At 37.7% G+C, this 16,175-nt stretch overlaps 3 protein-coding genes across 3 annotated transcripts in view; all 3 read right to left on the bottom strand.

Moving 5' to 3' along the window:
* CBG11880 overlaps positions 1-3,966 on the bottom strand; it is a gene marked incomplete at both ends in the record, with an annotated part of 7,854 nt that extends 3,888 nt beyond the window's left edge. Inside the window, 6 exons of the mRNA XM_002638639.1 lie at positions 471-668; positions 1,195-1,356; positions 2,091-2,296; positions 2,732-2,990; positions 3,721-3,827; positions 3,879-3,966. Coding sequence (XP_002638685.1) covers positions 471-668; positions 1,195-1,356; positions 2,091-2,296; positions 2,732-2,990; positions 3,721-3,827; positions 3,879-3,966 — 1,020 coding nt within the window. The remainder of the gene's footprint in view (positions 1-470; positions 669-1,194; positions 1,357-2,090; positions 2,297-2,731; positions 2,991-3,720; positions 3,828-3,878) is intronic.
* A 1,262-nt stretch (positions 3,967-5,228) lies between these two features.
* Cbr-lars-2 lies at positions 5,229-13,583 on the bottom strand (the record flags this gene model as incomplete). The annotated part of the gene is given in 12 exon segments (XM_045242070.1): positions 5,229-5,368; positions 5,434-5,722; positions 5,890-5,964; positions 6,145-7,014; positions 7,226-7,394; positions 7,817-7,881; positions 7,901-8,547; positions 8,763-9,051; positions 9,803-9,809; positions 9,845-10,107; positions 12,710-12,979; positions 13,416-13,583. 12 exon segments carry the CDS (start codon positions 13,581-13,583, stop codon positions 5,229-5,231), a joined length of 3,252 nt encoding a protein of 1,083 aa, XP_045094692.1.
* Positions 13,584-15,715: 2,132 nt separating this feature from the next.
* CBG11878 lies at positions 15,716-16,037 on the bottom strand (the record flags this gene model as incomplete). The annotated part of the gene is made up of 2 exons (XM_045242025.1): positions 15,716-15,974; positions 16,027-16,037. The coding sequence occupies 2 exons, from the start codon at positions 16,035-16,037 to the stop codon at positions 15,716-15,718; spliced, it is 270 nt and encodes an 89-aa protein (XP_045094691.1).
* Positions 16,038-16,175: the final 138 nt, after the last annotated feature.

Genomic DNA, 16,175 nt, shown 5'->3' with positions numbered 1-16,175 from the left:
CACGGTGCTTGTGAATGACCTAACAACGTGATTTTTTCAGAGCCCATGTAAAATGAGCTGAACATCATGCCAATCGAGCAGTGGCCTGGAAATCCAAATTCTTGAAATTCTAGGCCAAAAGTGATGGCCTAGAAATCCAAAAATCTAGATTTCCAGGCCACTTCTCGATTGGCACGATTTTCAGCTCATTTTTAGATAGCCTAGACTCCGAATCGTTTTTCTAGGCTATCCAAAAGGGGGCGATGGCCTAGAAACTCACATTTATGGAATTCTAGGCCATCCAAAAATTATCTGGCCTAGGAATCCAAAAAACACCCTAGAAATGCGGTTTTTATGCGTCTAGGCCATTAAAATTAAGCTAAGAGGGCCTAGAAATCTCAATTTTCTCGGTTTCTAGGCCAACTGAATCGGTGGCCTAGAAATCCAAAAGTCGGAAACTTCTAGGCCACCAACCAATGTGGTCGACTCACAATCAACACAGTGCTCCGCTGGAAACAATTCTCACACAGTCCGGACATGTGAAAATCCATTTTGTTGATCTCGCCCAGCAGCTTATCGTACTGATCCTCCTCATCGATCCATGGCACATGCATGTGCTTACGGTAGTTCTCAATGTATTTCGAATCGTAGTAATAGCGGACGATCGACGAAATGTTGCGGTGGGGTATCTGCAAAAATTCCATCCATGGTGGCTTAGAAATTCAGAATTATGGGTTTCCAGGCCATCACCTATCATCGAGATGACCTAGAAAACCGATTCTAAGCGTAGGCCAGCAGTGGCCTAGGAACCCAAATTTGTGGATTGCCAGCCACCGTTTCAGGTAAATTTTAAGGCAGCGATTTTTTTCGATTTTAGTTGAAATTCAGAGGTGGCCTAGAAATTCAAAAAAGTGTTTTCTAGGCCACCGCTCTTTTCTGGTCAGTAGCTAATTTTGAACCGATTTTTTTCTATTTTCAGCTCACATTCGCCCATGGCCTAGAAATACAAAAAAAAACGTAATTTCTAGGCCACTAATTGCATTGAAACGATATTGATGATTTTCAGTTTTTTTCAAACTTTTTTTAAATGAAAAATGAAGTGATGGCCTAGGAACCCAAAACTCAGCCAAAGCTTCAATTCAGCCATTTTTGAACCGTTTTTTCTCGGATTTTCAGCCGAAATCCTCCATTTTCATCGTCAAAAAAAAGCCTCACCGCCTTCTGAATCTTCTTGAATTGTTTTCCAAAAGTGAATAGACACGTCGTGAAGAGCTCCTTCTCCTGTTGTTTCCAGTCATCACCAAACGTACGACGACTGGCACATTCGTTGATCGCCTTCTCGAAATCGAACTTTTCCTTCATTAGAATGTAGAGGGCCTGAAAAATTGGTTATTCTAGGCCATGGCCGAAGTTTTTCCTAGGCCAGCAACTATAGATGGGCTGAACTGGATTTCTAGGTTATGGGAAATTTTCTAGGCCACCGAAAGTATAATCAGGGATGAGGTTTCTAGGTCATGGCCTAATTTTCGGGTAAAGCTGCCCGAAGTGGGTTTTCTAGGTCAGCTGGCAGAATTTTTGCCCTAGATGGCCTAGTTTTCGGGTTTCATTTTTCTAGGCCAACCGTTCTAGTTTAGCTGTTGTAGTTTGTAGTCTCGCTATTGTAGTTTGTAGTCTAGCTTTTGTAGAAAGTAGTCTATCTATCACAGTTTGTAGTCTAGCTATTGTAGTTTGTAGTCTCGCTATTGCAGTTTGTAGTCTAGTCCTTGTAGTTTTTAATCTAGCTCTTGCAGTTTGTAGTCTAGATTTTGTAGTTTGTAATCTAGCTATTGTAGTTTATAGTCTAGCTTTTGTAGTTTGTAGCTCAACATTTATGGTTTGTAGTATAGCTATTGTAGTTTGTAGTCTAGCTATTGTAGTGTAATTATCATAGTTTGTAGCCTATCTGCTGTAGTTTGTAGTGTAGCTATCATAGTTTGTAATCTAGTTTTTGTAGTTTGTAGTCTAGACCACTTTTTTCGCTAAAAAACTCAATTTTTACTCAAACTAGATCAATTTTCACAGGGGAAAAATCAAAAAATGACCTAGAACTCCCACGACCACCATCTACTAACCCTGTCAATAGAAAGGTGATATCTGGTCACCGCTTCGTTAACATAATCCTCCAATTGCTCATCATCCACATCGATCGGATTTTCCCAAATCAAGATTTCTCGATTCTGCTCGTTTTCCCTATCAGAGTCCGGTTGGATTTCCGGGAGATCCGTTTGAAATTCCGCTCCTGTACGAATGTTGTTGCCACGTTTCGATAGGGGATTACCTGCAAAAATGGGGATATTTTGGGGTTTTTGATGGGTTTTGAGACTTTTGGGGGTTAGAATTGATTAAAAATGGCCTAGAATTTCCATATATTGGATTTCTAGGCCATTCTGAGCGTTTTTTTTCAAATTTTGTAAAATCCGAACTTTTGATTTTTTCCGGGTTAATTTTCCAGCGATTTTTCTAGAACTTTCAGCTGGAATGTCAGATTTTTATCGAATTTTTAGGGGATATTTTGGGGTTTTTCCTGGTCAAAATTTGTCAAAAAATTGGCCTAGAAATCCAATGAAATGAATTTCTAGGCCACTAAATGCATTTCAGCGCATGTTATGATGGCCTAGAAACCCAGAATTCCGGATTTATGGGGCATTTTTAGAACGAAAATCGCTCAAAATTTGCCATTTTCAAACCTAATTTTCTTGGAATTTCCGCTTACTAAATGGGAAAATATGCTCAACGGCTTCTAGATTTGGTCCTGGAATTCGTTCCATTCGCTCTTCATCATCGTCATCGACATCGTCCTCTTCTTCTCCTACTTCATCATTCGTATCCATCATGAAATCATCGTCCTCGTCATGGATTCTATCATTCTCTGCTTCTTCATCACCAACGTCTTCTTCGTCATCAGCGTCGCGTTCTCTGGAGGATTCTGTTGATTCCGATTGACGGGTTAGACGAGGTAGCAGGTCGTCTTGCTGGATATTTTGAGATTTCAGACAATTTTTCCGTGATTTTAGGTCATTTTTAGCCGATTTTTCCATGATTTTTCATGGGTTTAGGCCATTTTTTTGCCGATTTTTCGATGATTTTTCATGTTTTTAGGTCATTACCCGACGATTTTTCATTGATTTTCCATGGTTTTAGGTTATTTTTCGCCGACTTTTCAGTGATTTTCTATGATTTTGAGCTTTTTTCTGCAAATTTTTATTTTCATTGTTTTTCGGTCATATTTCAGATGGTTCTTGAACGATTTTTAAGTGATTTTTCCTATATTCTCAGCTATTTTCAATCAGAATTCTGGTATCAAATTCAGTTGAAAAACGATTTTTCATCAGATTTAAAGTGCTTTCAAGCGATTTTAGGAAAGTTTTTGGCGCCAAATTCAAATTTAGACAGCTTTGAACGATTTTTCGGGTCATTTAGTCCTTATTTTCACTATTTTTAGAAGTGAATTGTCAATTTCGTTTAAAATTCTACGATTCTTGACAAATTTCGGATTATTTTCGACAATTTATCGGTTTTTTGAGTCATTTTAGGCGAATTTCAACAATTTTTCGGCTGTTTTCCGTGTTTTTTGGCCGATTTACCGCAACACTTGATATTTTTCAGACATTTTCTCCCCAATTTTCATATTTTTCCGGATTATTTTTGCCATTTTCAGCCAATTTTCCATATTTTCAGGTCAATTTTCCCCTAAAAACCAACCTGATCCTGCTCCTCTTGCTCCTCCTCGGGCTCTTCTGATCGTTCCGGTGTGAATTCGCCGTTTTCATCACCGTCGTCGCCAGTTGCCACGTGGACTGGGGCGTGGTCTAAAATTGGGTCATTTCGAAACTGAACCGTTCTAGAACCGACACGCTCACTTTCTTTCATCGCATCTTCGTCGTTTGAAGATGTCGAGGAGGCGTTTGGGGACGATGACGATGAGCCGCTTGCAATTGAATTACTCATTTTTTGAGAATTTTTTCTGAAATTTTTTTTAAAGACAAAAAAAACGGAAATTTTAATATCGTTCGATGTAAAATTTCATGCTGAATTCGTTTTTTCAAATAGGAACTCTTGAAATTTCAAAATTGACTCAAAAAGATCGATTTTTGTCTGCAAGTCTTACTACAGAGCGATAAAAATAGCCAAAACGAATAGAAATCGTCTACAATCGGATTCATCGACACTTTCTAATCCTCTACACCTTTCCCAGAAGGCAAAAAACATCAAAAACTGCTGTCAAACTCCCACAATGTGAGGGTGGCTGCAAGTGTGCTCTATGGAGAACGCGATGATGTTTTTGGAGGGAAATGAGGGAATTTGAATTTGGTATGAGTCGAAAATCCGATCTTTGGATATATATCTGGGCCATAAAAACTAAACATCGAAAAAATTAATTTGGGAATTTTAAAAATTGATTTTTCGACAATTTAGCTCACTATTTCAGGCTAAATAAGTAAAATTCAAGCTAGAAAATTCCAAATTTTTGCATTTTTTTAGGGGGAATCCGACCAAAATTTTTTTTGTATTAAAATGTTTCAAAAGTTATCTATTTTTCGAATATTATTGCGAAAAATTCGAAAGAAATCCGAAATCCCCGAAAAACGCCGTTGAAAGTGAAAAAAAATTCAAAAAAGATGCCGCCGAGGGACGAGGATTTGAATTCCCGCGCAGTGAGAAACCTATTCCACGGCGCCTGATAGCATTATTTTCAACTGGCCGACAGTGTTTTTTAACGTTTCTTACCTGTCGGAGATAAAAGCGGAAAAAAATCCGGAGAAATTGTCCGGTAAGAAAGCCACGCCGCACGCGTGGCCTAGGTTTCTCACTGAAAATCCTCGTCACTCGGCGGCACCTTTTTTTGAATTTTTTCCTTTTCAACGGCGTTTTTCGGGGATTTCGGATTTTTAAAAAAACTTTTCGCAATAATATTAGGAAAATAGATAACTTTTAACACATTTTAATGCAATAAAAAATTTGACCGGAGTCCCCCTTTAAATTCTCAATTTGAGAAAAATGCTCTAATTTTTTTAAAGGTTCGCAAACACCGCGACGCGCAATTGCGTACGATGCAAGGAACACCACGAGCGATTCAAAACTTTATCTTTCTCTCTCGAATTTTATGCCGAAAATCAAACAAAAAACAGATCATAACAAGAAAAAAACTGGAAAAAAATCTGAAATCTAAAATCTACAACAAAAAAATCTAGAAATTAACAAAAAATGCATTATTTCGCCGCCTTTTTCGCCTTCTTCTTCTTGTCGGATTTTCGTTTTTCCGCTTGAATCCGGTCCAAAATTTTGCCGATTTTCTTGCGATTTTCGTCTTTATCACCTTCAGTATTGCATGCCAGTGTCACATGGAAGCCTGGAACAATTTTAGGTCAATTTTAGAATTTTTAGGTTTTCGAAAATTACAAAAAATTAAAAAACCTTTTCTCGCTGAAAACCTATGATCCTTCAACACAATTCCATCGGCTTTAATCATTTTTAAAATATCCGAGTGCTCGTTAAGCTCCGCCCTCTTCCATAAATCCTCTAATCTCAAATTTTCAATTTTCTGTCTTCCAACACTTGGACGTCCTCCACTGACGCCGTCAATCATCAGAAGGAATTCCACGTCGGCGTCGGCGTCGATTTCAGGCCAATTTTGGGTCAAAATTAGGCCGGAATCGGGCTCCAGGGCCGTCCACATTTCAGCAGCCACGTGGGGACAGAAAACCTGAAATTTTGGGGGTTTTTTTGGGAACAAATATTCTGAAAATTTTGAATTTCGGAAATTTACAAATTTGAGATTTTCTAAAATTCTAATTTTTTTAGATTTTAGAATTTTAAAAAATTCAAATTTTTAAAGAATTTCCAGACTACAAAAACTACAAAAATGCCCACTTGCAGCATAATTATCAACGATCGAACAGCTCGAATTCCTTCCTCGCTATTCGCCAAGTAAACCGGATCGATTTTCTGAAAAAAAAAGCTGGCCTTCAAAACCCCAATTTGCAAAAGTTAGGCCACCATGCTAAAATTGTTTAGAAAACACTCCAAGTGAATATTAGGTCATTTCTAGGCCATTTAACATGATGGCCTAGAAATATCAACTTGCAAAAGTTCGGCCACCATGCTAAAATGGCCTAGAAAACTCACTTTTAACGCGTTTGTGAATCCCTGAAGTCTCATCAAAGCGGTATTATGTAGATGAAGGACTTCTAGACACATTCCGACGTTTCGAACGAAGAAATTATAGGTTTCTTTGATTTGGGAGTCGATGTTTGGGTCTTTTTTGAATTCTGAAGATGCTACTCGTGATTTAATGACATCAGATGTCATTGTGGCGATTCGATCGAGAAGTTTCTGAAAAAAATTGTGAAAAATTTTGCAATTTCCAGTTTTGGATTTCTTGAATTTATTTGCAAAAAAAAAGAAAAAAGTTTTAACCCCGGGAGCAATCGAACCCGTGACCTTCTGATTGATAGGCAAGCGCACTCTCCACTCGGCCACGGGCCCAGGAGGGCAATAACGCCGGCAGCAGCTTATATAGGCGCGCTCTCTGCGTCTCTCCACAGTGTGCTGTGTGGCCGACTGGCGCAGAGTTTTGCCCACCGATCTCACATCCCTGGTTCGACTCCTCCCCTCGTCCAAAATCTTTCTTTTCGTTTTCAAGTCAAATTTTTTGTAATTTCTGAAAGTACAGTATACCTTAGCCCCCTTCAAATCCGTCTCTCCCCAATTGATCGGTGCTCGTGGAGCAGCTGCTTCGAGAATCCTCAATCTCGTCAAATCGATGCCATCCGTCGTCAACAGTTCCACCAAATCCACTCCATTATTCTTCGATTTGCTCATTTTTTCGTAAATCGATTCCACCTCTACAGTAGGATTCGATTTTAGCCGTATCGATTTTTGGTCATCTGAGTATTCCACATCGTCTGGAGATAGGTATTTTCCGCTGGATTTTTCGATGAAAGTCCTGCCGCGGACGATTCCTTGTGGGATTAAATCGGTGAATGGTTCGGCGGTCTGAAATACACTACAAACTACAAAAAATCCTTATTTTTTGTTGAAAAAAATTACATTAAAAAATAATTTTCAGAGAAATTTCCGACAAAAATTCAAGTTTGAAAAAAAATTTTTTTTCGATTTTTCGAGTTTCCATGAATTTCACTAATTTTGGGTCAAAAATTTCAAATTTTAGCTTATTTTCAGCCAAATTTAAGCCTGAAAAACGCACGGGAATCACTCCAATGTCATTCAAGAAATACGAGACAAATCTGGCGAAGAACATGTGAACAGCAGCGTGTTCGATGCCTCCAACGTATACATCAACTGGCATTTCCTTCAGAAATACGTCGTCAGCGAGTTTTGACGCATTTTTTGGATCCAAATAGCGGAGATAATACCTGAAAAACGGAAATATCCCGTGGTGTTTGTAGTTTGTAGTCAACGTTCCTAATTTTTCGAAAGTATTTCTTTATTGTAGTTTGTAGTCTACACTTTGTAGTCCAGATATTGTTTTTTTTTTGCATTTTGTAACCTAATACCTGAAACACGGAGATATCGTGGTTTTTGTAGTTTGTAGTTTGTAGTCCAATCCTATAGTTTGTAGCCTAGATCTTATAGTTTGAAGTCTAGCCATTATAGTTTATAGTCCAGCTACTATAGTTTGTAGTCTTTGTAGTCTAGATTCTGTAGTTTGTAGTCTAATTTTCCTAGTTTAAAAGAATTCGGAATATTGAAAATTCCGAATTTCCGAAAACTTAAAATTTCCGAAAATTTTTCGAGAAAACCAAATTTTCAAAAAATTCAAAAAATCCAAAAATACAGAATTTTTGTAGTTTGTAGTTTATACTTTGTAGTCCAGATATTGTTTTTTCTTGCTTTTTGTAACTTTTCCAGAATTTTCAACACTTTCAAATATCGAACCCCTTCCAATTTCGGTTTTTTTTGTAGTTTGTAGTCTACATCTTGTAGTTTGTTTAAAATTGTAGATTTTCAGATTTTTTTTCCAATTTTTTTTGTAGTTTGTAGTCTCTCTTTCCCACACTAACCACGACGAATCAAAGAAAGTGTCCAAAGTGTCAGAATCAAAAGTTCCAGCGGTTTCAAATCTCTTCTCATCGACTTTCTGCCCCCGATCCGTTCCCAAAACTGGCAATTTTTCCAATTTCGCAGCGGCTCGTCTTCCATTTTCTGTTTGAATCATCGGAATCGGCGTTCCCCATGCTCGCTGTCGACTCACAACCCAATCGGTTAACGTTCTCGACGTTTCGTAGCCACCGTAGCCGCCGAACTGCAAACAAAAATCGATTATCGATTTTTTGAAATTTTGAGAGCTAGATACCGCCGCCATCTCCTGAATATCATTTTTGGTCAACACCCGCTTGAGTTTCGGCTCTTGGACTCTGAATTTCTCTGCTAATTCTTTATCAGTTTTGAAATTTCCAATTCTGGTATTTAAGAAGAATTCAGTGTCTGGAAGGTAGTCATCGTCGACAACAATCGCTGGAATTCGACGGCCAGTTACTCCGTTAAGCACTTCGAATGGTAGTTTGTCTGAAAAAAAGAAAAAAAACTTTGTACCCCGGGAGGAATCGAACCCGCGTCCTTCAGATTGGTAGGCAAGCGCATTCTCCACTCGGCCACGGCGCCCAGGACAGCAATAACGCCGGCGGCCGCTTATATACGGCCGACTGGCGCAGTGTTTTGCCCACCAATCTCATCACCCTGGTTCGACTCCTCGCCCCGTCCAAAACCTTTTTTTAACCTACATGGAAACTGTTCCTGGGTCTTATCAGCCATCGGATGGGCCCGTTTCAGGACCAGAAACTCTGCATTCGAAATTTCAAAAATATCACGAATCCTCAAATCGATAAATTCGTTTTCTGTGCCAATCACCGGAAGCATGAATCGAAATACGTCACATTTTCCGATCCAATTCGCTTGGATGTCAGCAACTTCGCCCCATTGCTCAGACATTTTTCGAAGGCCTTCCTGGAGACGTTTCGCGTATTTGGGCGTTTCGATCATCCACTGGCTGCAATTTGTGTAGTTTGTAGTCTAGCTAAATCGTAGTTTGTAGTTTGTAGCGTGGGTATTCTAGTTTGTAGTCAAATTTCCAAAGCGTTTTGGGCATTTCAAATTTTTCGATTTTTGTATTTTGTAGCTTTTGTAGTCCAGATTCTGTAGCTTGTAGTCTTTGTAAAAAATTCCGAAAATTTTCAAAAATCGTAAAAATTTTCAAAAATTCGGAATATTGAAAGTTCGAAAAAATCGGAAAAAATCGGAAATTCTGAAATCGCGAAAACTTAAAATTCCTGAAAATTTCGAAAAATCCAAATTTTCAAAAAATTCGAAAATTCGAAAATACAGAATTTGAAAAAAAAACATAGAAATTCGCTTTTTGTAGTTTGTAGTCTTTGTAGTCAAGCTATCATAGTTTGTTGTCATCGTAGTCTGGATACTGTAGTCTGTAGTCTAATTTCCATAGTTTTTGGAAATTTCGGCTGTTTCGAAAAATTTCGCTTGTAGTTTGTAGCTTCTGTAGTCTAGATTCTGTAGTTTATAGTCTTTGCAAAAAATTTAAAAAATTTCTTAAAAAATTAAAAATTTTTTTTTTTCAAATTTCGAAAATTCGAAGATCATAGAAATTTGAAAATTTCGGAATATTGAAAACTCGAAAACTCTGAAATTCCGAAAATTTCGAAAAAACCAAAGTTTCAAAAATTAAAAAAATTAAAAATTCGCTTTTTGTAGTTTGTAGTCTATATTTTTTCAATCGATTTTTTGTACAAAATGTCTCGTTTTCAGCCGATTTTCTTCATTGTTTCCCGAATTTTCAGCATTTGCTTACCTCAATTTCTTCTTCTCCGCAACCGCTCCACTTCTCCAACTCCTTCCCTCATTATCGATTTGTTCTGCAGCCAAGACCGTCTGATCGATTGGATCCCAATTGACTTCTGCCTGTGTTCGTCGAACGAGTCCATTCTCGAAAAGACGACAAAATATCCATTGGGTCCAACGATAGAATTCCGGTTCACATGTTGAGATTTCACGATTCCAGTCGAATTGAATCTGACGAAAAATAGGACATTTCGCAACTAGGACATTCCGCAACTAGGACACTTCGCAACTATAATGTTTCGCAACTAGGACATTTCGCAACTAGGACATTTCGCAACTATGACGTTTCGCAACTATGACATTTCGCAACTATGACATTTCGCAACTATGACATTTCGCAACTAGGACATTTCGCAACTATGAAGTCTCGCAACTATGTCGTTTAGAAACTATGCCGTTTCGCAACTATGAAATCTCGCAACTATGCCGTTTCGCAACTATGAAATCTCGCAACTATGTCGTTTAGAAACTATGACATTTCGCAACTAGGACGTTTTTGCAACTATGACATTTCGCAACTATGACGTTTTGCAACTATGGCATTTCCCAACTTTGACATTTCGCAACTATGACATTTCGCAACTAAGACATTTCCCACCTAGACCGTTTTGAAACTATGGCATTTCACAACTATGACACTTCGCAACTATAATGTTTCGCAACTGTGACGTTCCGCAACTAGGACACTTCGCAACTATAATGTTTCGCAACTAGGACATTTCGCAACTAGGACATTTCGCAACTATGACGTTTCGCAACTATGACATTTCGCAACTATGACATTTCGCAACTAGGACATTTCGCAACTATGAAGTCTCGCAACTATGTCGTTTAGAAACTATGCCGTTTCGCAACTATGAAATCTCGCAACTATGCCGTTTCGCAACTATGAAATCTCGCAACTATGTCGTTTAGAAACTATGACATTTCGCAACTAGGACGTTTTTGCAACTATGACATTTCGCAACTATGACGTTTTGCAACTATGGCATTTCCCAACTTTGACATTTCGCAACTATGACATTTCGCAACTAAGACATTTCCCACCTAGACCGTTTTGAAACTATGGCATTTCACAACTATGACACTTCGCAACTATAATGTTTCGCAACTGTGACGTTCCGCAACTAGGACACTTCGCAACTATAATGTTTCGCAACTAGGACATTTCGCAACTAGGACATTTCGCAACTATGACGTTTCGCAACTATGACATTTCGCAACTATGACATTTCGCAACTATGACATTTCGCAACTATGAAGTCTCGCAACTATGTCGTTTAGAAACTATGCCGTTTCGCAACTATGAAATCTCGCAACTATGCCGTTTCGCAACTATGAAATCTCGCAACTATGTCGTTTAGAAACTATGACATTTCGCAACTAGGACGTTTTTGCAACTATGACATTTCGCAACTATGACGTTTTGCAACTATGGCATTTCCCAACTTTGACATTTCGCAACTATGACATTTCGCAACTAAGACATTTCCCACCTAGACCGTTTTGAAACTATGGCATTTCACAACTATGACACTTCGCAACTATAATGTTTCGCAACTGTGACGTTCCGCAACTAGGACACTTCGCAACTATAATGTTTCGCAACTAGGACATTTCGCAACTATAATGTTTCGCAACTAGGACATTTCGCAACTAGGACATTTCGCAACTATGACGTTTCGCAACTATGACATTTCGCAACTATGACATTTCGCAACTATGACATTTCGCAACTAGGACATTTCGCAACTATGAAGTCTCGCAACTATGTCGTTTAGAAACTATGCCGTTTCGCAACTATGAAATCTCGCAACTATGCCGTTTCGCAACTATGAAATCTCGCAACTATGTCGTTTAGAAACTATGACATTTCGCAACTAGGACGTTTTTGCAACTATGCCGTTTCGCAACTATGGCATTTCACAACTATGACATTTCGCAACTATGACATTTCGCAACTATGACATTTCGCAACTATGAAATCTCGCAACTATGTCGTTTAGAAACTATGACATTTCGCAACTATGACATTTCGCAACTATGCCGTTTCGCAACTATGGCATTTCACAACTATGACATTTCGCAACTATGACATTTCGCAACTATGACATTTCGCAACTATGAAATCTCGCAACTATGTCGTTTAGAAACTATGACATTTCGCAACTAGGACGTTTTTGCAACTATGACATTTCGCAACTATGACGTTTTGCAACTATGGCATTTCCCAACTTTGACATTTCGCAACTATGACATTTCGCAACTAAGACATTTCCCACCTAGACCGTTTTGAAACTATGGCATTTCACAACTATGACACTTCGCAACTATAATGTTTCGCAACTGTGACGTTTCGCAACTAGGACGTTTCGCAACTATGACGTTTCGTAACTATGACATTTCGCAACTATGACATTTCGCAACTATGACATTTCGCAACTATGAAATCTCGCAACTATGTCGTTTAGAAACTATGACATTTCGCAACTATGACATTTCGCAACTATGCCGTTTCGCAACTATGGCATTTCACAACTATGACATTTCGCAACTATGACATTTCGCAACTATGACATTTCGCAACTATGAAATCTCGCAACTATGTTGTTTAGAAACTATGACATTTCGCAACTATGACATTTCGCAACTATGCCGTTTCGCAACTAGGACATTTCGCAACTATGACGTTTCGCAACTATGACATTTCGCAACTATGACATTTCGCAACTAGGACATTTCGCAACTATGAAATCTCGCAACTATGCCGGTTCGCAACTATGAAATTTCGCAACTATGACGTTTCGCAACCCACCTGCGTCGCTTTCAACTGTCTTCTCATTGTTTCAATGTTTTGAATGGTCCATTCTCTCGGATCAACCCCATTATTTCTAGCCGCATTTTCAGCCGGTAATCCAAATGAGTCCCATCCGATCGGATGAATCACTCGATATCCATTCAATCGATAATAACGGGCGGTCGCATCGGAAATCGTATAAACACGCATGTGGCCGATATGAAGACGTCCCGATGGATATGGGAACATTGAAAGGATGTATTTCTTCTCATTCAGGCGGCACGGTATCTGAAACATTGTAGTTTGTAGCTTTTGTAGTCCATACGTTGTAGTTTGTAGTCTTTGTAGTCTAGGCATTGTAATTTTCAAAAATTTGGAAATTCTGAAACGCCAAAAATAAAAAAAACCAACAAATCAGAAATTCCAAAATTCCAAAAAAGTCTATACGTTGTAGTTTGTAGTTTTTGTAGTCTTGACATTGTAGTTTGTTGAAATTCAGAAATTCGGAAACTCAAGAAAATTAGAATTACTTGAAATTTCAAAAAATTCTAATTTTCTGAAAAATCCGAATTTCAAAAATCTTTCTAGTCTAGTAATTGTAGTTTATAGTCTTTGTAGAGAATTTCGAATTTCTGAAATTCAAAAAATTCAAAAGTTTTGAATTTTTTTTGGAAAAATTCCATCTGTCTGTGCATCCCAAATGTCCCGATGTCCTTCCACTGACCGTTTTTTGATTCTCAAAATGCTCCATCAACTTTTTCGACCACGACTCTTCGAGTGATTTCATTTTTTCACTAATTTTGATTTCCGATTGGAATGGCCAATTGAGTACGGTTTGCAGATACCGTACCTGTCGGTGTAGGACCCCAGCACGCCATTTCGATAGTAACATTCTGGAATTTTTCAATTTTTTTTGGGAGAAATTGGGGGAATTTTGATTATTTGCAATTTTCAGGATTTTTAGAAATTTCATATTTTCAGAAATCCAAAAAATGTTTAAAATTTTGGGATTTCGATTTTTTTCATTTTATGTTTTTTTTCCTAGTTGCGAAATGTCATAATGTAAAACGTCATAGTTGCGGAATGTCCTATTTGTGAAATGTCCTAGTTGCGAAACGTCATAGTTGCGGAATGTCATAATGTAAAACGCATAGTTACGAAATGTCAAAGTTGCAAAAAGTCATAGTTGCGAAATTTCATAGCTGCGAAACGTCATAGTTGGGTAATGTCATAGTTGCAAAACCGCATAGTTGCGAGATGTCTTAGTTGCCGAATGTCCTAGTTGCGAAACGTCATAGTTGCCAAATATTAAAGTTGCGAAATGTCAAAGCTACGAAATGCCCTATTTGGGAAACTTCCTAGTTGCGAAATGTCTTATAGTTAGTTGCAAATCGTTTCGAAAGTTAGTTTGTCAGAGATTTCAGATTCTCAAAAATCCAAAAAAATTCAAAATATTGGAATTTCGATTTTTTCGATTTTTACAAAATAAAAACGCACAGTGTTTGTTTTACTATCTTTGTGAATGCGCTTTAATGAGAACGCAGCCAAATTGATGGCTGAGGATCAAACTTTTCGTTTCGTTGTCTGCGTCTCTTCACCGAAAATTTCTGCGTCACTTCACCGGAAAAAGATCTCTCGTTTCAGGGGAGAATTTTTTCCTTTTTGAAACTTTGAAAAAGCTTAGCCCCGCCCCTTTATCAATAGAGCGGATTTGCAAAGGTAAAAAAAACAAAACCTGTGAAAACGGTAAAAAGTGCTCACAAACTCGGTATGAAACCTCTGAAAACGCATTCAAAACAATGGATAAAACTGTTTCATTTGAAAATATATCGCAAAAGAACAAGAAAGAAATCATCGAATCGCACAAAAGAAATATATATATATATATATATATATATATAAATTCTATATGTCTGGAAATGGGAAAAACAAGCTCTGTGGGGGGTGGTTGGGTGGGTGTATCAGTGTTAAATTACTAGAATTTTCTAAATTTTTTGGGTGTTAAAAAGCGAAAAAAAAAGGTGGGGAGAAAATATGAAAAATGTGGGAAAATCATGGAAAATCATGGACAAAACCTCGGAAAATTGAGAGAAAAAAGGAGAGAGAAAGAGCTCTAGAATAGTGAAATTCACCAGAAAAAAATGGATTTTCGAGAAAGAGAAAAGCTAGAAAAATGGGGAAAATCTATATAAATCTATATAAATCTATGCACACAAAAATGCCAAAAAAAATTACAGAAGAAGAAAAGCCGGAAAGGTGAAATCTTCAGAAAAATCGTTTAAAAAATCGGCGAAAAATTAAAAAAATGTGTTCTTTTTTGAATATTTTGAAGAAGCAAATTTTTTCAAAAAATTGAAAAAATAGAGAAATCGGATGGGAGGAAGGACAGGAAAAACGGAGAATTTTCGGTTTAAAAATGGGAAAAATTCAGGGAAAAAAAGAAAAAATCTAGAAAAAATCCTAGGAAATAGGGTGGGAGATTTTGAGTAAAATTCCAAAATTTTGAAAAAAAGTACAATTTATTGGAAGAAAAGAAGAGAAAAAATGTGAGAAATTTGACTGAAAATGTGACAAAAAATGGCAAAAATGGCTGATTTTCGAGAATTTCCAAAACTTTGAAAAATGAAAGTTTCAAATTTTTGGAAAATTTTAAAGAAATGAAATGTTCCAAAAATCCGAAATTCGGAAATTCTAAAAATCCGAAATTTAGAATTTCAGAAATTCCAAAAAATCCAGAAATTCTAAAAATTCGAAATTCAGAATTTCAGAAATTCAGAAATTCCAAAAAATCCAGAAATTGGAAAATTCAAAAATTCAGAAATTCCGAAATTTAGAAATTCAAAAATTCGGAAATTCAGAAGTTCTAAAAATCCGAAATTCGGAAATTCAAATATTCAGAATTTCCAAAAAATCCAGAATTTCAGAAATTCGGAAAAATCAGAAAATTTGAATTTTCTAGTTTTCAGCCATTCTCCAGATCCAGATTTCCTGTCAAATCTCATACTCAGAATCTCCCGGTCCTCCCTAGAAAACGAATTCAGCACACTGCAACCATCGATCGACTTTTTCCATGGGCAACGTGTTCAGAAATGAGAATTTCGAGTCGTTGTACATATTCTGAATCCGATTCTGATTCTGCGGATGATTCAGAGCTGACTGTGGTCGTGCTGGCGCTCCAGAAGACGTCACCGATTCTGGAGGCATCGGAGACGACGTCACTGATGGAGATTGAGGGGTTGATGATGGAATGGGCTTCTCTGCTTCTTCAGGGGTTTCCAGGCAACTTTGTTCGGTTTCACGAATCAAATCCTGGCTAGACGCCGTTCGACGAAGACATCGAAGCCATGGAGTCGTCTCGTGAAGAGATGAAGGTGTACGGTCTCTGAAAGAAATAGAAAATCAGGTTTTGAATGCCCTGATATTCCCCTGGTGTGTTTTCTAGGCCAACTTTACATGGTGGCCTAACTTTCGCAAGTCGCGTTTT

Source organism: Caenorhabditis briggsae (genome assembly GCF_000004555.2).
Source record: "Caenorhabditis briggsae complete genome, chrI, whole genome shotgun sequence".
Taxonomy (NCBI): Eukaryota; Metazoa; Nematoda; class Chromadorea; order Rhabditida; family Rhabditidae; genus Caenorhabditis; species Caenorhabditis briggsae.
Note: the sequence above shows the minus strand (reverse complement) of the source record. Positions and strands in the feature narration are given on the sequence as shown.